At 47.7% G+C, this 21,335-nt stretch overlaps 1 protein-coding gene across 2 annotated transcripts in view; it reads right to left on the bottom strand.

The window, feature by feature from the left end:
• The window catches only part of GTF3C1 (general transcription factor IIIC, polypeptide 1, alpha 220kDa), an 81,854-nt gene that overhangs the window by 38,831 nt on the left and 21,688 nt on the right, over positions 1-21,335 (bottom strand). Inside the window, exons 7-12 of one of the 2 annotated variants that reach the window (XM_012645002.1) lie at positions 13,021-13,182; positions 10,726-10,841; positions 9,400-9,715; positions 8,419-8,636; positions 2,764-2,900; positions 1,452-1,605 (exon numbers count right to left, since the gene is read on the bottom strand). In XM_012645002.1, the coding sequence (XP_012500456.1) occupies positions 1,452-1,605; positions 2,764-2,900; positions 8,419-8,636; positions 9,400-9,715; positions 10,726-10,841; positions 13,021-13,182 (1,103 nt within the window). The remainder of the gene's footprint in view (positions 1-1,451; positions 1,606-2,763; positions 2,901-8,418; positions 8,637-9,399; positions 9,716-10,725; positions 10,842-13,020; positions 13,183-21,335) is intronic. The other variant, XM_012645003.1, reaches the window with a different exon arrangement.

The raw sequence follows: 21,335 nt of genomic DNA, 5'->3' as shown, positions 1-21,335 counted from the left end.
AGGCTGATGCAGGCGCATCAACTCCAGCCAGCGTGGCTCCAGCAGATTGGAAGGCTGCCAGCAGCACCTGCTCTGGGTGCCAGAGCCGAAGCCTGTTCTAGAGGCGTACATATGCTACTACCATCTTTTTTAGCTGGAAAAATGGGCTACTATGGTGGTATCCTGTGCCCAGAGGCCCGTTTCTGGGCAGTTTCATTTCTGAGGTTATGTGATCCCCAGTGTTTACCCGCTGCACTCATCCCTCACCCCACCCCCTCGTCTGCTCCCTCTGGTACAGCCTGGTGGGTACAGCTGGAGACACAGCTGACACCTATGCCAGGTGTCTCTCCCCAGCCCTAAACCGGGGGAGGTTTTCTTGCCCTCAATTGCTGCACTAAGAAGACAGCCTAAGAAGAGAACACTGAGAAGCCTGCTCTCTGAAGATCAACAGAAATCAGAGATCGTCCTTTTCTTGTCCTTCAGAGAGAGAGGTTAGCACAGGGACCTACTGCCATTGCTTAAGGGGACAAGTGCCAGGCTGGCGGGGGAGGGCTGCAGGGTCAAGGAGACTTTACTGTTTTATTTAAAAAAGACTCACAATAGATATAAAAACTGATGAAAGCTGTCAACTTGGAACATTAGACACTGTGTTTCTTAAGTCATTTTTTGTACTGCTCTGTATTTTTCAAATTTCTCAAAAAAATAAAAAGTACAAAGGCAGAAATCACCTTGCCAGCTTATTAAGAAAACAAAATATCAAAGCAGAGCCGTCTGAAGGCAGAGATCAGAAATGCAGTCAGAAAAAAGTTCAGGAAATTAAAAGTGACTGTCTCCACAGAACCATTCCCTTTGGCCTTGGTGCGTAGCTGTCCTATTGCAAATCACTCTGACCCTGAAAAATGTGTGCCTTAGACCATGTGCAAAGCTGCTGAGCTACGGTTACCATGGGAATGGCCCCCAACTTTCAATTTCACAGAAACAGATAAATTGAGACGGAAGAGATGTATCGTTCCTCATCGGGCAAGCCCAGCAGTGCCTCTTAATTGAGTAGCTGCCATCATTTCCCCTGGGATGTGCTTCCTCAGATCTCCGTGGAAAATGTTCTTGCTGCTTAGTCTAAATTTTCCACCTTCTAAATGTTATTTAATTTCTCCCAACACTACTCTGCTGAACTTCAAGTGGAGGAAAGCCTCCACTTTCCTTCATCTTTTTTCAAGGCTGGCTGCAGGGCTAGGTGGCTGCACAGGTGCTGCTTGGAGCGGACACACTGCTCTAAGATGCAAGCGATTGCTCTTTTCTGTTTCCAGATTCCATGTAACGTTAAGATAACCTTTGCCCCCAAATTATGACGGAAATTCTAAGTCATTGGTAACAAAGGAACAACCAAGATAAACACTGACAAAACAAGCTAGACAAGAAAACCTTCAACAGCACGAAGCTGGCTTTGTGGGCAGCGGGAGAGCCAGGGTTACCTTCTTCTTGATGCCATCTTGGATGACTGTAGTCCGATACAGTCTCAAGAGACCTTCCTCAGACAGGTTCCGCACCAAGCGGACAATGGACTTCTTACAGCACTTGGTGGACACGCCTTCTTGCTTCTCCTGGTCCATGATCATCTTCTGAATCCTGGGGCATCACAAACAAGCAGTTAACATTCCCAGTCTCAACGTGAGAGCCCTCCGCAACACAGCAACAGACACATGCCTAATGGTATCTCACGGACACTAGGGAAGAATTAAAGAGGGTTCTCACCCACTCTGGAAATGTTAAAGATCACGTCTCTCTGCAGCAACAGAGTGAACTAAGGACAAGCCACCAGCCACAGCACTCCACAAGCTGAGCCTTTCACAGCAACTTAAAAGACGACCTGATTTATGATCATGACGGCAGGGAAACAGACCACCATGATGGATGTCAGTGTTCTCCAAGTCTACATGCTAATTGAACATCCAGCCAAGGGACACTGCAGTTCACCACTGTCCCCTCAGATCTGAAGTTCTTAATTTCTCTCTTGATATCTCTTATTCTCTAGAGCTTACTGAATCACTATAGTAATACTTCTAGGTTACTGATCATAGAATGGCAGGGCCAGAAGGGACATTAGGAACACTCAGCCAAACCCCTCACTGCATAGAGAGGGGACTGAGGGGACGGCATCTGCAGATGGTCCCTGCCCCCACTCAGCCCTCATTACAGAAACAGAGCATGAAGAAGGACCGTGTCCTTGACTGGAGGGTAAGGCTCCTTCTCCTCGAGTGACCATCACACTGGGTGCCTCAGAAGCCATGAAGATGCCACCCCAGGAGGTGGGGGTAATGGAGGATTATAAGGACCAAACCAGAGCTCAGAGCCTCTAATCCACCCAAAACACAGAAGCTCTGTTTATGTCTCTTGTTTTTATTTCCATAGAAGATTCTGTTTGAACAAAAGCCTCTGTGGAGAACTAAAAGTTTATGAGTAATGCTATTACCTGCCTAAGTACCTTTACACACCCGCCTTAGCAACAATTTTCCCGGAAAGCAGAAAGGCAAATGCACTTTCCCCACGACTTCTATTTCTTGCTCAATCATTCTCTCCCTGTCCAGCATACTGATATTCCTCAATGTCTACAATTTTTGAATAATAAGAACAAACTCTAATCCCTTCTACCACAAAGGGATACCAGAAGAATCTATACAGTGAAACAGAGATTTAAATGCCTCTTAGTCATTTCCGTGGCTTGTGATGACTAACTGGAATAAGAATCATTTTTAGTGCAAGACAGACACACAGACTATTCCTTACGTGAACAAGCTCTCGATTAAGCGGAGGTTGGTGACGGCTTCTATGATCAGATTCCTGCGTTTCAGCAGTCGGTAAGTTTCATGGGGTTTGTCTTGGCCTGGGCCGTGCCTCCCAGTCTTCTGGGAACTGCTACTCTCCTAGAACAGAGACCAAAAGCACAAGCTACAACAGGCTGAGCATGGATTGGGGGCCACATACCCCTCTTGTGGGTGCACTTTCCCTCTTTAAGGAATTTCTACTCCCATCTTTCAAGAAGGAAAGTCAAGACATCTGTTCTCCTACACAGGATTCCACTGCCCTACCATGTCAATGCTTTGAAACAGCAAGACGTCTGCCAGCAGAGGAGCCTGGGCAACTTGATGAAGATCAGCTGGTTTCAGAACAGAACTTAGCCGCATCTACTACAGCAACTCCTAAGAAAGTAGAAAGCATTCCCTCAATTTTCCCTTGCTTCTTCCACAGTGGAATGGAAGAAACCGACATACTGACAGACACCTGCATGCCAGTTACTCTATTAGGCTTTTTTCATCAAAAACTCTCAACAACTTTATCAGTATTGTTCTCCTTTCACAGAAGAGGAAACCAGGGTTCAGTGTGGCTGAGTAACCACCCAGGGTGCCAGAGAGGGAACGTGTGCCAGGACAGGGGGAGGGAGCCACAGAGGGAGCCACGGGAAGTCTCTAGGCAACAGAGGACGCGGAGCAGAGGCAGCTTCCAGGTTCAGAGCAGGGTTCCACGAGGTAAATCAGGCTGAACGGATCTGTGCTTCCTCTCTTATCCCTGCCAAAACGTCCACTTCTCCCTTAATGTCTCCTTTCTGTCTTCCATGAGCTTAAAATGAACTTGTTCCACCTGCCCTTGGGTCAAAATATGTTAAAGCTCAAATATGAACCCTGAATGGAAAGGAAATCCTGACTCTAACATAAGCCTTGTGAATCACTGGGCCCAAATCAGCACCTTATGGCAGCCCTGGGACACTCCACTTGCCGCCTCCTCGCCCGGAGTGGCGCTTCCAGGAAGTGAGCAGGTGCCCAAGGAGGTTCCTCGGTGATGGCAGAACAGTCAGCCCCCAGCCCACTTCCTGCCAACCGTAGGACCTCCAGGTGAGGCACAGTTCTCTTGCGAAGGGGGAAGGACTGGAGGGAGAAAGATTCAAAGATTCTAGAAGGGTCGCAAGACTGGCAGAGAGAACTTTGTTCTCCTTTGCAATTCAGAGGGAGCAGCTGGAGGAAAGTCACGTGAGTAAATGTGGCCGCTTTCCATGGGGCTGCTAGAGAGCAAAGTGAACAAGTTCTGCCAGGAGCCTCCAGGTGAGCAGTTGACACCACAGTCCTCAGCAGGGGCACAAGAGGGACACGATGCTGCCATCACTCTGGAAATGGATTTCCGTCAGGAAGAGGAAGAGCTTGGCTAGGAAACAAATCACAGGAGTCCTAAGACCTGGAGGCAGCACACTACTGGCCTCGTGGGGACCTGATGAGAGGTGCAAAGGGGGTGGCGACTGAGGAAGGCAGGTGGCACCCTCAGGGCCTGCTGGGATCCCCGCTGGCAGGCCCAGTGCCTCAGCTAGAGCCGCTATCAATCCTACTCCATAGAGAGTTACGGCATCCAACAAATAGGAAAGGGCTGAAAGGGTCTAGAATGGGGCGGGGAACCTGCAGCCCTAAGGCCACATGTGGCCTTCTAGGTCCTTAAGTGCTGCCTTTTGATTGAATCCAAACTTTACAGAACAAATCCTTTTATTTTTATTGATACATTTTTGTTCATCTTTTATATTTTTATTTTATTTTTAAAATGAACATATGTAAAAATACCAAAGAATAAAATAAGTTTCAAGGCCGGGCGTGGTGGCTCACGCCTGTAATCCTAGCACTCTGGGAGGCCGAGGCAGGTGGATTGTTTGAGCTCAGGAGTTCAAGACCAGCCTGAGCAAGAGCGAGACCCCGTCTCTACTAAAAATAGAAAGAAATTACTTGGACAACTAAAAATCTATATAGAAAAAATTAGCCGGGCATGGTGGCGCATGCCTGTAGTCCCAGCTACCCAGGAGGCTGAGGCAGGAGGATTGCTTGAGCCCAGGAGTTTGAGGTTGCTGTGAGCTAGGCTGACGCCATGGCACTCTAGCCTGGGCAACAGAGTAAGACTCTGTTTCAAAAAAAAAAAAAAAAAAAAGTTTCAATAAAATAATCCTCCCAGATTGACCGGCACAATTAGAACATTAGTGAGCCATAAGGGCTAAAATGACAGCTGCTCTGCTCGTGATTTAGTTTTAACTTCCCTGCCTGAGCGGCGCCACTGCCACACGAGGCTGGGTGGTGAGACTTTATGGGGTTTGAGTATGCCAGTCTGTTATCAGCTTTTGACAGCGGTGCACTGTGTTTCTGTTTGAAGTGAGTAGTTGCTCAGCTCAACAGTATTTTTAAATTATTTCTGCTGAACAGCCCATCATGTCAAAGAAGACCAAGAGAACACTGAAGGAAGAAAACAGATTTTTTAATGAGGATTGTGAGTTGCAATATTATCTTGTTTTTGCTAAAGATAAGATGATTTACTTGCTTTGTGATAGTACAATATCAACATTAAAGAAATTCAATGCTCATCAGCATCGTAACACTCCTAAGGACTACAAATATTTTAAATTAGAGGGAGAGGAGTGAAAGGTTATATTGCAGAAATTAAAAGATGAAAAGCAAAAGCAAAGACAATTCTTTCAAGCAGCAATAACACCTGGAAATAATGTCACTGGGGCAACTTATAAAGTAGCTTATACACTTGGAAAAAAGGGAAGCCATTCAGTTTTGTAGAAACTGTGAAAGAATGCATTGTTGAAGCTGTAGGATGCCTAGACCCCAATAATGTTTCAAAGTACAAACAACTGCCTCTTTCAAGGAGAACCATCACTGATCGGCAGTATGAATTAGCCTTCAACTTCATGTAATACTTCAAAAGGAAAATATACATTATTTAATCGCTTTAGATGAATCAACTGATATTATTGACTTAGCACAGGTTTTGCACTTTATTTGGGTCATAACAGAAGATTTTATTTGCTATGAAGATTTACTTGCTTAGGGCACTCTTACAAACAAAACACAAGAAAATAGATATCTTCAACAACTTTCAAGATAAATGTCGTGAAGTTGGACTGAATTTGGTAAATTTAGTGAGTGTTATGTACAGATGGTGCACCTTCCATGACAGGAAAACATGAAGGGTTTATTGCACAGATAAAAAAAAAATTAACAGATCCAGATGTTCTCATTTCTTTTCATTGTATCTTGCATCAGCAAAATCTCTGTGCTAAAGCTACTATTTTAAGTGACACTTTGCAGTAACTTATAAGTATCGTTACCTATATTCGTGCAAATGCAACATGGCATCTTCAGTTTTGTAACATGCTAAAGTTGAGTGACTGAGGTATTCAGTGTGGATTTGCCATATTATTCTAAAGTGCCATACTATTCTAAAGTGGTGTTAGACAAAATTTTATCTCTGTAAGAACAGATAGTAAGGAACAGAATCAGCAATGTGAATTATTAAAAGAAGATCTCTATAGGAATGCAGTATTTCTGTATGATATCATGTCAAATCAAAATGACCTGAATGTTTCTTTGCAAGGTAAAACTAAGTCTATATATGATACGTGGCAAAAAATCCAAGCATTTTGAAAAAAGCTATCTTTTTTCAAAACACTTCTTCAAAGGGAAATTTCGGATGAACATTTTCCCCAGTTAGCAAAGGTCACTGATGAGGAGGATGATATATGTGAATTATTTGAAGAATATGCAGCTGTTATAGACCTATTAATTGGAGAATACAATGAAAAGTTCACTGACTTTGAGAATCATGACATCACACTCAAATTAGTATCTCAGCCTCACTTAGTTGATATCACCAAGGTACCTAAATAACTACAGATGGAATTGATTGAGCTCTCAGTGGATGACATTTTAAAGTCATTGATGCTGAGACAGATCCAACTGAAATATGGAAAAATGCAGTAGAGTATCCACACCTTCAGCAACATGCCCGAAAAATGCTTTTTTGATTTTCAAACACTTATTGCTGCAAATCTGCATTCTCCTACCTAATCCAAATCAAGATCCAATCACAAAGGACTGATACCCATCTAGAGGATCAACTGAAACTGGGGACCTCCATGCTGCAAGCAAATATTCAAATGCTTTCCAACAAAAAGCAGACACAACAAAGTCATTGAAACGTTAGTTAACTTTAAAATTAACAAATAGTTTTCATTTTTTTTGAAGTTATTAAATACATAATAGTTACATTTTTACAAAATGTACAACTTAAGCATATCTAATTGAATGCGACCTTATTTGATTAGAGTTGAATTAATGTGGCCTTCCAACATGAAAAGTTTCCCTACCCCGATCCAGAAAAATCCACCCTGTGCCCCATCACCTCTGCTATATGGACATTTCCAAAGCACAGGCCTCCATCCCAAAAAGGGAGATGCAACATAGGGTAGGGACTCCACACACACAGCCTCTAATCCTCACTTTGTCATTACCTGAACAGGTAAACTACTGTGTCCCTAGGCGCCTTGATTTCCTCCTCAAAGACTGCACTGACATTTATCTACAGGGCTGTGGTGAAGCCTGTGCCAAAAAGCAGCAACAGCCACCCTGGACCACATGTCTGTTCCATGCTAGGTGCCTCGTCCTTTACTCTGTGTTTCCAAAATACAGGAGGTGCCACTGGCAGTATCTGAGGTACTTTTAGGTGACAAAGGACATGGCATAGGTGACTGAATTACATAATAAGAAAGGCATTCCTGTATCAGTTGTCTTTTTTTTTTTTTTTAATTTTTGTAGAGTCGGAGTCTTGCTATGTTGCCCAGGCTGGTCTTGAACTCCTCGGCCTCAAGCTGTCCTTGTGCCTCAGCCTCCCAAAGTGCTGGGATGACAGGTGTGAGCCACTGCACTCAGCCATCAATTGTCTTTTAATCTTTCTAATTACACTGATGAAAAACTATTGGTCTGAATCTCCTGCATCTTTAACATTTTGACATACAACAATATCTGGCCAGGATACGCTAACTTAGTGTTGTTGTTTTTGTATCTATTTTATGAATACCTTCTTTTTTACGGCAAATGATCTTGGCCTTTCATCTAAAGCAGGGTTTCTCAGCCTCGGTGGTATTGACATTTAGGCTGGATAATCCTCTGTCATGAGGACTGTCCTGTGTATTACAGAATATTTAATAGCATCCTGGCTTCCACCTACTCCATGTCATTAGCATTCCCTCCAGGAGCTATGATACTCAAAAATGTCTCCAGACACTGCCAAACACGCCCTGGGGGCAAAATGGGCCCAGGGTGAGAATCACTGATTAAAATTAGCCATTCAAATTTAAGTGAAAAGAGGAAGGTGCTGGAATTAAAACACTGGGTAGATAACGTGCAGGAGATCTCTGCGTGGACACAGGCTGCAGAATGGTGTTACGTGAACGAGTACCACATCATTCCTCGGGAAGCCCCTTGCCGCCACCGGCGCAGGGCAGGCACTCAGCATGGGCGCTCTTACTGATCCTGCCATTGTGTGACTCTTAAGGACAGAAATGATAAGGCTGATGTCCACCTGCCACAGGCTCCTTCTCAGAGACAACACACTCCCTTTGTGAGCACTGACCTTTGGATTTTCAAGCCGGACCTCCTCAATCACAGCTATGTCACCGCTGTTTCTGTCCAGGCAGTGGGAGCCGAAGGACACGCTGGGGTCTGTGGTGCCACTGGTGTCCAGGAGGTTGTCCCTGCTGACTGAGCTCCGGCAGGCTTTCTCCTCAGCAGCTCCTGGGGAGGAAGACGGCTGCTTCTTCAACGGGTGTAGGTTTAGGACTTTCCACCCACCTGTGGTGGAGGCAGAGTTAGAACAAATCAAGGGGAGGGCGAGAGGGGCACATGTGCTTGGCCGTCAGACCAGACCAGCAGGTCAAAGGGTGCTGTTTCAAGGTAGTATAAAGATGAGGGTGGTGAACCAACAAGTAGCTCGGTGCCCCTCCTCCTGGCCTTTTCATCTAAGCAGGGTTTCCTGACTTTGGCAGCATTGACATTTGGGCTGGGTAATTCTCTGTTGTCAGGGGCTGTCCTGTGCATTATAGGATATTTAACAGCACCCTGGCCTCTACGTACCCCATGCCAGTAGCATTCCCTTCCCCCAACTGTGACACTCAAAAATGTCTCCAGACACTGCCAAATGTCCCCTGGGGGGATCTTAGCTAGATACCAGATCTGCAAATTTGTCATTAGCACCACCCTCCACATGCTTCAAAAAAAGTCTTCTATAACTAAACTGAAAACCTGAGGGATTCTTAAATAGATTGTTGGCGGGAAGGAGAGAGAGGAAGCTTATGAAATTCCACCCCTTTAATAACAGAACACAACCAAACAAAACATTTCCCAAGGAGAACTGACTTGCAAGCAGCCAGGAGACAGACCTCTCTCCTCCACGCTACGAAGATGTGATGTGAGCGCCACTGTCAGGCCCCGAATTAGGACAGCACCAGGGGGATCTGCAGGTGTTAGCTGAACTAACAGCAGTTTCCTGCGGATGCCCAGCAGCGCCAGAGCACACAGCCCCTGCCTGCCCTCACCCCTGCTGAGCACTTCCTACCCTTGGTCGGAGTAGAGTGATGAAACTGAGTCCCCGGCCCGGGGTGTGCGGAGGATCTCGCATCCCCCTGGGACCCTCTGCCCTTCCGCTTGCTGCTGCTGCTACTGCCCTCCTCCTCGCTGTCTGACTCGGAGAGGAAGGTGTCTTCGCCTTCTGGCAGAAGCGACTCCTCTTGCACAGAGGCCAGGCTCACTGTGGTCAGGAGCTCACTCCGGGCTTTCTCTCTCTGGTACTGCCGGCTCAGGTCGCTCTCCTCTGCAAACACGCAGGAGATGTACTTGGTGGTCCGCTGCCGACCTTCATCTTCCATGAATCCCTAGAGGGAATTAGAAGTGTTTATCACACTCAAGAGAGGGTGTCGCACCCATAGGCATTCAGGTGGCCTGTGGTGTCTGTTTCACCTTTGTCTCCTGCCTCACTGCCTAGGCCCTGGGCAGCCCTCAGGTCCTATTTCCACAGGCCTGTTGGAGATTGCTTTCTAAAGCACAATCCTGAATTTGCCGTGAGCTCCGCTCCTTGGGGACAGGGCCTGACTTGGTATTCCATGTAGCCTCACTGCCTGGCATAGGACTTGGCCCACAAAAAAGGGTAAGTAGTGGGTGTTTGTTACTCAGAATTCAACAGTTTCCACAGACTAGAGAGTCAGGGCCCAGAGGGCACCAGCTCCACCTGGCCACTGGCATGGGAATTAGGGGAATGAGCGCCACTATCCCCATCCATTTTGTCTTCTAGAACATGGGAAAGGGGCTCTTCCCAGTGCCCTTAATGAGAGAAAGAATAGCATTTTCTACATACCAACCACATGCCAGGGATGATGCTAAGTGCTCTGCAGTCGTCAGCTCAACTACAATACTGCCTTCCAGCAAAATGGCCAAAACGTGTGCAAGAAGAAAGTGATGCACCAAGGGCAGAGAGGACAGGTCTGAATGACAAAAGGGGAGTGCCAGACAGGCATAGTTGGCCAACTTGATGTCCCGAGGAGCCAGGCAAGTGACACAGGCGAGAAGGGGCGCCAGGTGGAGACAGAGGAACCCTGGAGAGCACCGCTTTTTCTCAAGGGGGTGGATGAACACTAGGCAGCGCCGGCCGACTGTCCACTCAGGAGTGGGCTCCTGGTGCCTCCACGTCACCTTCTGAATTTTTAATACTGACAACTCATTCAATTTTTAAAAAGTGAAAACAAACAAAAACCACAGTGAGGGGGAGACACATTTGCCCTTGACACAGATGGCAGGTGATCCAGTTTCCTGACTGAGATGCTCCTTCGTAATCACACTGTGAGCACATCCAAAGACAATGAATTGTGGGGAAGACTCACGCTGTTACCTTGACCACTTTGAATCTTTGAAGAAGCCGGCACAGCATTCTTGCTTCTAGTTTTCCCACATTCATAGCCACTCGGATTTCAGCTTGGGAAATTCCTTTCGTGCCTCTGCGCTCGACTGTGAGAAACAACACACGTGAACCCAACCCCCTGCATGGGAGCTGCTCTGCACACAGCAATTCCCACTCCCCCTTTAAGCACAGACATTTCAGTGCAGTGAAACGAACAGACAGATAAAATACATGCCACTTCTCTCCCTTCTCCTTCCCAGACTCTGAGTAACAATACTGTCCTATACTAACAATATTACAATACCAATAGCTAATTTTTGAGTGCTTACTACCTGACTCCTCCATGTTAAAACACTGAATGTCAGGAATCAAAGGCTGATCTACTAAGTTCCAGGAAGAACATTTTTTTCCCAGCAGCAGGAAATTAGCCCTTTCACATGAATGAATTTTTTCAGATAAATGAAATTGGCCTCTTTAAGAAGCATCAAAATAATTTTTAATTAAAAACTTTTTTTAATGTATATATTTCCTTTCCTTGTCTTTCTCAGTAGACACAGAGGCATCATGGACACCGACTATTGCATTGTCTCATAACGGTCTGGCGGAGCAGGGACTGTGGGGGAATAATGCCAGTTAGCCCCGCAATAAATGACCGGCAGGTGACTATGCGCTGTGGTTTGCTCTGTGTAGATTGTCAGTTCCTGCCCTGCCATAAGCTGTTGTTCCCCAGTACTGTTACTGCATCTGCTTCTAAGAGGCCCGTTTAAACTCATCCTGCTAAGCTGGGCTTGAGAACTCCAGGAGGGAGCCTGCGTGGGGCTGGGAGGCAGGACAGTATGTATGCGAACTGCAGGGCAGACCTGGTGGCAAAGCTCTTTGACTGTTCGGAAATATTTTCCCCTTTATTTCCTGATGCAGCCACATATTTGAGGCTGCCGGGCAAAATCAGTCTGGATAGAGGAAGTTTTACTACATTTTACATGTATAAAAATAAGCACCAGAATTAAGAGAGATGACTGCGATATGTTCCTACACTGAACTAGCCACACGTCAAAAGTAGGGATGAAAGCGTTAAGGGCAGCTTTTCCCGAACTGTGTTGTGAGGAATCTGTCCTGAAATGTGTTAAGAGAACCGCCAAATAGTCCCCCAATAGTGCCCCCCGCTGAACCAGACCTGCAGCCGCCCCACACCACCCATGGCACTGGAGAGTTTTCTTTGTCCCTTTTTTCCTACATTCCCAGCCTACAGAGACTGCAGACCAATCTTGGAAGGCAATAGGTGGCTCTTAAACCTTTGAATAATAATACCTACAGCTATTTTTTCTTCATGCTTTCTAGGCACCAGGCACTATACTAGATATTTTAATTCTACGTCATTTATCTTCATAATGTGTTAGTGTGGGTATTCTCCCCAGGTGATTGTTAGCTTGACCAGATTAAGGGATACCCGGGTAACTGGTAAAGCTTTATTTCTGGGTTTATCTGTAAGGGTGTTTCCAGAGGGGAATAGCACGTGAGTGAGTGACTAAGAGGGGAAGAAGATCTGCCCTCGATGTGGATGGGCACCATGCAGGGGTGGGGAACCTGTAGCCTTCAAGTTACACCTGGCCTTCTAGATCCTTAAATGTGGCCTTTTGACTGAATCCAGATATTACAGAACAAATCCTTTTAAATTCTGGATTAAAATTTGGATTCAGTCAAAAAGACCACACTTAAGGATCTAGAAGGCCACATGTAACCTTAAGGCCACAGGTTCCCCACTCCCTGGTAGGGCCTGGATAGAGCAAGAAGGCAGAGGAAAGGCAAATTTGCCCTCTCTCTTCTAGAGCTGAAACTCCCTTCTCCTTCTCTTGGACATCAGAACTCCAGGCTCTCTGGCCTTTGGACTCCAGGACTTGCACCAGTGGCTTCCCTGGCTCCCTAGTGTGCAGACAACCTATCGTGGGACTTAGCCTGCGTGAGTCAGTTCCCCTAATAATCCCCTCTCACATATTTCTATATATTTAAGCTACTGGTTCTGTCTCTCTGAAGAACCCTAACACACCCTATTTCACAGATGAGGAAACTGAGGCTCAGAGACCTCGCTAAAGTCATAGACCTAAAAGTGACAGAGCAAGAATTCAAACTCCAGTTTGACCTGAAAGTCTAAACCCTTCAGGGGAACCAGGGTGCTTCTCATCGTGTGACATTCTCAACAGAAGAGCCCTCTTTCGACACATGGGCGAAACATTTCTCGATTCAAACACTTGGGAAGCATATCCGAGCTGGTGTGAGAACAGGACTTACTGAGCTCATAGGTCTGTGTGAGCATATCCCGCTCGAACACAATGTCCACTGGAGGCACTCCCTTGGAGATGACCTCCTCGTCCTCGTCCTCCTCCTGGTCATCTTCGACCTTCCGCTTAAATTCCTTCAGCAGCTTGAGGCACCGAACCATGACGTCAGTCCCTAGGAACACAGCACAGGTTTTCCAGCAGTGAGCAAAAACCGCGCTGTGCGGGGGGAGGGGGAGAGTCCTGAAGTATCACAGTAGACTTTGGCAGACACAGAGGGCCCAGGAAAGGTCACACACATCATTATGTCTGGAACATGTCTTGGGGGCGCAAGACCTGAAAATTTATTCCATAAAACTGCTTCCTTTGTTTTTAGTAGAATTAGTGAATAGAGAAATTCAAGTGAAAGGAATAAGGAGGTGCCATTCCCTTTCCCGCTGGACACCAGCGCCATGACAACAGGAAACGTGCCTGTCTCTTCCCAGCACCGGGACAGGGCCCGCTCAGGAGACACGAAAGTAGCGTTTGCTGAAAGGATTAAAAACATTTTTCCTTTTAAGCTAATACCACTGCCGATAAGATGTGGCAACAGTGCAAACGAGTTCTATGACTCTTCTAGAGCATTTCAAGAGGCCTTTACAACGATTCCAAGTATGGGAATTTATTCCAAGAAAAGAACTCAAAAAGAAGCAAAGGCTACCGGTACTAATAGGTCCGTTATAGCACTCTTTATAGCATTAGCTCTTACGAGTAATATATTAAGAAAATCAGCAACAGGGGACTAAGCAGTATACACCAACAAGCCAGCACTCTCTCTGTGGACTAGCTAGCACTGGTCTTCAAATAATCACCCTGTGCCTACATCGCGACTTATAAAAGCATGAAACGGGAAAAAATAACAAGCTGTGCCTATAGCTGCAACAAGAGAAGATATGCGTAAGGACTAAAAGGGTACAAGGAAGAACAGAACCATCTTGATACTTTACATGTGCTAACTCGTTTAATCCTAACGACCCTACAGATGAAGAAACTGAGACATAGAGGGGTTAAATAACTTGCCCAAGCTCCCAACAGCTTGTAGATGAGGGGCAAAGTTACTCAGGCGGGGTCACAGACCTCTGAGACGGAACACTGAGATTTCCTGTGGTATGTGACAGCGTGGGAGATAGAGTAATAGGCCCTCAAAGATGCCCACGTCCTAATCCCTAGAACCTGTGAATACGCAGCCTCGCATGGCAAAGGGGACTTGGCACAAGTGCTTAAAGATTTTTTCTTTTTTGTTATTGTTATGGTGGTGAAGTTAAGGATTTTGAGATGAGGACATTAGCCTAGATTATCTGAGTGGGCCCAGTGTAGTATCACACAGTCCTTACAAGAGGGAGAAACTGAAAAAGGCCAGGAAATAGATTCTCTCCTTGAGCCTCCGGGATAAACACAGCCCTGCAGACATCTTGATTTTAGCTCAGTGAAACCATTTCAGATAATAATAAATTTGTGCTGTTTTTAAGTCGCTAAGTTGGTAGTAATTTGCTATAGCAGTGATAGGAATAACGTGGACTGTTTCTGCAGCAGTTTATGTCAGCACACGGACGTGCAGAATCCTTGGGTACTACAGCAACGAGTGCGGGTGCTACAGCTGGTCTCTGTGGCCCAGCCCCTCTCGGACAGCAGCTGTGGCCCACTGAGGACCCTGCCTATGAGGTATGAAACAACCATCCCCTCAGGGCACAGAAAACTGAGGTCTAAGGGAGGTCAGGCCTAACCACCCCAACTTGGGCAGTGGAATTCCCCTGGGGACAGAGCACATGGCTTGCAGGTGAAGTTCACAAACGAGCAACCCAGGGCCCTAACCTCATCAAAGACTTACCTAGGGAGACCCTCTGGGAGGCCTGGCCTGGGGCTGGTGATCAGCAGGAGTGCTGTAGCCTCAGCCAACCCCAGGCACTAGCCTGGCACTGATCCCCACTCCTCACTGCGACAGAAAGTCCCCCAGCCCAAGGCATTTTATTAGCAGCCTTGGCTCCCTCTGCTCCTGCCAGGTCCTCCCCTGGGGGTTCCTGCTTTTTGTTTTGATGGTGATGGGTATTTTTGTTTTGTTTTTGTTTTTTTGAGATGGGGTCTTGCTCTGTCTTCCAGGCAGTGGCACAATCATAGCTCACTGCAGCCTCAAATTCCTGGGCTCAAGCAATCCTCCTGCTTCAGCCTCCTGAGTAGCTGGGACTACAGGCATGCGCCACTGTGCCCAGCAGGCTCTGGCTTTCCACTGTGGCTCTGCCCTGTGCCCAGGCCCCTGCCCTGCCCTCTCCCATCATCTCTCTCTCCCAGGATGGGAGCTTCAAGCAACCAGCAGGGAGGGTTTAGGGAAGAGGAGACTCTTGGGTCCATCTGAATGGGTAAAAACTATTTGAAGGTTTGGATGCCTGGGACGGGCCCCCTTAGGATTTTCTTATACCAGCTGGTGCTAGCACACCCAGCACACAGGCTGACACTGACCACCAAGCCACTCCCCACTGGATCTCCCTCTTGTCCTCTGTTCAATCCCCTCTCACCCCCACCCCCACCCATCTTGCCCCTACCGTGGTGCTCACAAAAGCAACCTGTTGCTCCTAATAACAACACTACAACCATTTATCAAGCACACACCACGTCCTGGGCACTGTCCTGAGCTCCTTACGTGTGCTGCATGAGTTGATCCTCACCACAACCTTAGGCGGTACCGGCTATCGCCCCCATTTCCCACACGAGAATGTTGAGGAGCTAGGAAATTTGCCCAGACAATTGCCCCTTAGCGACTGAGGAGCCAGCATTTGCCAGGCAGCCTGGCTCTGGAGCCCAGGCTCTAAACCTTGGGTGACAGGTGCCCCTGATGCAAAAGCATCGATGTGACCCAGGGCCAGGGACACCAGCAGCACAATGCAGCACACAGGGAGGCAGATCTGAGGCTCTCTCAGCCGCAGCCAGGCAGTATTTCCTCCACTCTTCTTTGACTTCCGTAGGGGCTAATTAGCTAGGAAAAGATACCCAGAACAGCCCTCAAAATAAACACAAGCAGAAAAGAAGAAGCATTACTGGTACACTTATGGACTCAGTGGACAGAAAAGGGAAAGCGTCCTCTCAGCCTTCAGAGCTTCCGATCTTCTCGCCACTGAGTCGGTTCACTGCTGTCCCCCGTCTGCTACTGCAGCACTGGACATCCGCCCGTCATTGCCTTCGCCAATGGCACACCTGCCTCTCCTACTGACAGCTCGCACGTGTGTGGAGGGAGGGCAGGGACACACCTGGGCTCCGGGGCCAGGCACACACAGGTTTCCATCTCAGTGTTTTTGGGGAAATTACTGAGCAAACTCTTTGTTTTCCAATAAGTAAAACAGGATGACAATGTTCTCTACCTCATGGGGTTAATGTCAGGATGACCAAGATAACATCTGTCCAGAGGCTGGCATGGAGCAGTACCTCAACACAAGCACCCAGCATCTGCTGTGGGCCAGGCACTGTGCCATGGGCGCTACATGAATTAACCCATAAAATCTCATAATGTCAAGGCAGGCCGGCCCCTGTAGCTCCATTTTACAGATGGGGAAGCTGCGGCACTTGTTCAAAGTGATGGAGCTATAAAGTGGCAGAGCTAGGATTTAGACCCAGGCCATCTGCTTCCAGCGTTGATGCTCTCAACCAACAGGGCAGCTATCCCTATTGCAGGATGAGCCCCACAGCTGGCCTCTGTGGTGGTGGCCTGGCTCCTTCAGACTCGTGGCTCTGGTTCTGAGCATGGGGCTCAGGAAGGCACCTGGACAACCAGGCTGTTAGTCAAGGGAGGCTGAGGGTGATTCCCAGGACTAGGCGCTATTCCCTGCAATCGCGATGGACACCATTAGCCCCGTGACTGACACGGAGCACGAGACCCAGAGGAGGTGCTGTGGGTGGGCCTGCTCAAGCAGCCCAAGGCTGGGCCTGGCGCAAGGCTGCTATGGCTTCCAGGAGGCCTGAAGGGACTCATGCCGGGGGCTGCTGGCAGGTGTTGGGCCAATGGGGTGTGTGGCTGATTTCTCTGCCACGAATCCCAACTGCGCTGACTTTCTTCCGCACCCCTCAGACAAGTAAGCCCTGCTGTATTTACCCAAGCTGCATCCGGCTCTGCTCCTTCTCAACACACCAACCACAGAAACACTTCCCTTCCCCAGGCCACGTCATGTACATCTTCACTTTGGAAAACCTTGTGTTAGGCAGCATAGCACAGAGGTGAAGAACCCAGACTTCCCAGAACCCAGACTTCCCAGACACAGAGCTGGCTGTGAGCCCTGATGCTGTCGAGTGGGCCTGGGCCAAGCCAGTTGACCTCCCTCAGCCTCAACTGGAAACTAAGGCTAACGACAACATTGAACCCCACAGGGCCGTGGGGAGAACTGTAAGAGACAAGGCGGGTAAATGATGGAACGCAATGTAGTCTGTGCTTCAGGTTTCCAGGGAACCACTTGGAATTAGTTTCATTAGCCCTTTCTGCCTTTCCCACAGTTCTAATAACCTCAGAAGTGCAGTTTTTATTATTAAAATCCCTCCAGCTCCTACTTGTCTTTCTCCTAAAGTCAAAAGCAAAAGGGGCCAGAGTGCGACCCGAGTAAGCGCATGTCATCCAGGATGAACGGGGCCCCTCACTCCCTCTGAGCTGGCACTCCCCAGTTGCTGGAATTACCAGCAATTCCCCTCGCAGGAAATAGGGACCTGTCAGTGGCAACCACTGATCCCTGGACGCAGGGCTTTCTTTCCAGGAACAAAAGACAGGAGAGATACAACCAGCACATGCTCACAAGCACAAGGCGTTTCAGGCATTTTAAAGATGTGGCACACTAATGTCAGCAGTTCAACACAAAGGAATCACGTAGAACTTCTGTGTCCAAGATCCAGGACAGGCTTAATTTAGACATTTTGAAGACCCAGAAAGGAAAATGAAGGAGTAAACCCTTATTGAGCACCTGGTATGGTGCATTGTTAGGTGTTTTTAGAAGCTATTTTACTTACTCACCACACGGATTCTGCAAGTTATTATGGCCATTGCAGGAAAAAGAAACCTGATGCTCAGAGGGGTCACGTGATCTAACCAATATCTTTCACGCTAGGCTACCTGGCTAGGCTAGAATCTCAAATTTCTGTCGGAAAGCGCTATTCACCATAAAGGGAAACCCAGAGTAACAGCTGTGAAGTGGAACCAATAGCCTGTTTCTCACATTCCCAGTCAAAATTCTCATCTGGCCTCCTAGCAAAAGGTGCTCTCTCCTGTGATTAACCTGGGAAAGAACAAAAGCAAGTGGGAATGAGCCCCAGGGCAGCTTTCCTCTTCAAGGGTCACAAGCAAAGGGACAGTCCTACTGGTGAGCCAGACAGATGTCATGTAGATTCAGAGTGTTTCCTCCACACTCCCCCTCCCAACACACAGACACCCCCCGGGCCCCGCCACTCCCCAAGCAGGGGACAGGCTGGGCAGTGCTGGGAGTCTTTCAGATAATCTGAGGAACTGACACAGTCGGCAAGCCCACGGGACAACCTGGGGGAGGTAACGGCTGTAGGTGACTGCAGAGCAGCCTGACCAGAGGCAGGAAGTACAGAATTCAGGCAGCGCCACAATGGTGGAGGAGACCACCGCGGCCCACACCCCAAGACGATGGGACAGGTTAGAAGAGTGGGCTCTGGAGTCAGTCTGTCTGGTGAGAACCTGCCTCTGCCAGCCTTGGCCAGGTACATGACCTTGGCTAAGTGAAGTGTCCTCTAGGCCTCAGTTTCCTCAGCTATAAAATGGGGACAAGAACAGTATCTTCCTCATAGAGTACCCAGGACAGTGCCTGACACATAAGTGGTGCTCAAGAAATGCTCACGGCTGCTTTCATCACTACTGTTGTCATTACGACGACTTTGGGAAGACACAGCTTTTGAGGATCATGTGTCTCCTGGGCTGAAAGTGTCAGGAAATTGTTTGGGGCCTTTAACTCAATTCGATTCCACAAGCATTTATTCTATGTTGGGCCCAGAACACACACAGATGAATGAGACAGGTTTCTTGCCCATGCAAAAGGTTGCGTCTGAGAGAGGCCGGGCAGCGTAGGGAAAACAACGTGCTTAGGCTTCACACAGCCTGAGTTTGAATTCTGGCTCTGCCATGGGGAACCTACTTACCTCTCTGAAACTCAAGTTCCTCATCGGTAGAACAGGGCTAATTCTAACAGCATGTCTAGAGTAAGCCGATAGCGAGGACTAGACGAGTGAATGCATACAAGGTGCCCTAGGATGATACCTGGAACACACTAGGCGCTCAATGCGTGCTCTCTGGCTCGATGCCTACTGAAAGAGCTGAGCACACTGAGAAATATGCTGCAATGTCCTCGGGGGTCTGCTTCAAGCATGCACAGAGCTCGGAAACAAGAGAGAGGCAGGACTGTGGGCCAGGCAGGGGAGGTAACATTTGCGTGGATAGTAAAGGATATGTAAGGACTGCCTGACAAGGCAGAAGAGGACTGGTGTTCCGGCAGAGGGAACAGCATAAGCCAAGGCACTGAGGTAGAAAAGGGCCCACTGGGGAAGTGGAGGGGGAAAGGCAGGAATGACGATGAGAATGAAGAGAAAGGTAGACCGCAGAAGGTTTCTATGCCAAGCATAGGATGTCTTACTTTTTATTTTGTAGGTGTGATGTTTGGGACCAACTCGAAACTATTTCCGCGGTGGATATGGAAGATGGCTTGGAGGGAAGGAAGCCTGGAAGGGAGGCCAAATCTGCAGACCCGCAGGCCCCTGGGAGCTGTCCTTGGCTGGCTTTCCCCTTTAGCCCCTCTCCCTGGCTCAGGCCCCAGGCACTCACCTAACCAACTTCCACCTTCTCCTGTGTTCAGCCCAGTCTCTCACAGGAGGTAGTGGAGGAACTGACTGAGGCATGGGCTCAAGAGTCACAGTTCCTGTGTTCAAATCCCTGCGCCAGCACTCACTGGCTCTTAGCCAAGTGACTTACGCCTCCATTTTCTTATCAGTGACATAAAGAAAAAGAATGGTACTGACAAGATGGGGGCCGGGGGTTGGAAGGATTCGAATAAAAGAAATAACAGTTGGCACACTGTCTGGATATTATCTTGATGTTTTTTTCCTCCCCACCTCGCCCCCCCACCCCAAGACTGGTGACAAAATGGGATAACAATATGGTATCTTGTCCAGTTCCTTCCTCTTTTTAATGTCCTTAGGCAAGCCCACAGAGTCTAAGATTTTTCTTACTAACTGCACAAGGAAACAAGGGTATTGACGATAATACATGTGGGTGCTTACAGAGGCTTAGTAAATTATACAAATGTACATGGTCTAGAGTTTCAGAGTCACCATTAAATACCCAGTGCAACTATCACCTCCCCCAACCCTTGGGCTGAGTTAGTGACTGACTTGTTTAGGTCCCCAAAGTCTTAAAGTGTGACCAATGGATGGGAAGGGCTGGGTGTAAACTGCAGTGCTATAAACACAATGACAAGAGTGAGAAAGGGGAACCTTTCTTAAGGGCTCTGAGCCAGGCACTGTTTAAGATCATAACGTCACCTCGCTGACACACATCCCAGTCACTTGTACTGGCCCCATGCACACCTCTGTTGCCAGGCTGGTCACCCTGTATGGACATGCACGTGGTCACAAGTTCCTGCACTTGCCTTCAGCTCTTCCCAGCTCAGGGAGCAGTCTCCAAAGCAATCAGCAGGCTACACACTAGAAAACTCTGAAGGAAGCCCATGGCCAGGCATTAGCCCCAAGTCTGCCCGTGTCTGCCCCAGGCTGCTTCTCTGGAATTCTTCCCATCCCCCACTCCCCTACCCCCTGCCTGCTGTGCTGGATTCCCTGCTGACAGCCGTCCATGGCTCCCACCCTCTGCAGGACTGAGTGGGTATTTCCTCCCGGGGAGGGTAGCAGAGGGAAGAGCACTGGTCCTGACAAAGGGCGCTCCCTAAATACCTGGCCCCCTCAGGACAGTTGCCTAGGCTGCTGCAGCAGTTACTCAAGCCCAGGAATTCACACTCTGGGGGATCTTACCCCTCTTCTAAATTTTCACTTTTAGTAACTTCAGCTGTATTAACATGCATTTGTTTCTTTTATGTTTCTTAATTATTAATGACAGTAATTACTTTTAACTTTTTTAGCTAGTATCCTTTAATCACTTTTGTCACTTTTAACATAAATCTTGTTTATTTTTAACTGTTTTAACCATTTTCCCCCCGGCACCATTAATTTTCTAGGCTTTTAAAATTTGTGACAACCTTTTTCTATTCTTTTTATGTTTATGCTCACTTTTATCCTTTTTGTTTTTCTGATCCTTAT

The sequence above is a fragment of the Propithecus coquereli genome, unplaced genomic scaffold (assembly GCF_000956105.1).
Source record: "Propithecus coquereli isolate 6110/MARCELLA unplaced genomic scaffold, Pcoq_1.0 Scaffold223, whole genome shotgun sequence".
NCBI lineage: Eukaryota > Metazoa > Chordata > Mammalia > Primates > Indriidae > Propithecus > Propithecus coquereli.
This window is presented reverse-complemented; position numbering and strand designations above follow the sequence as displayed.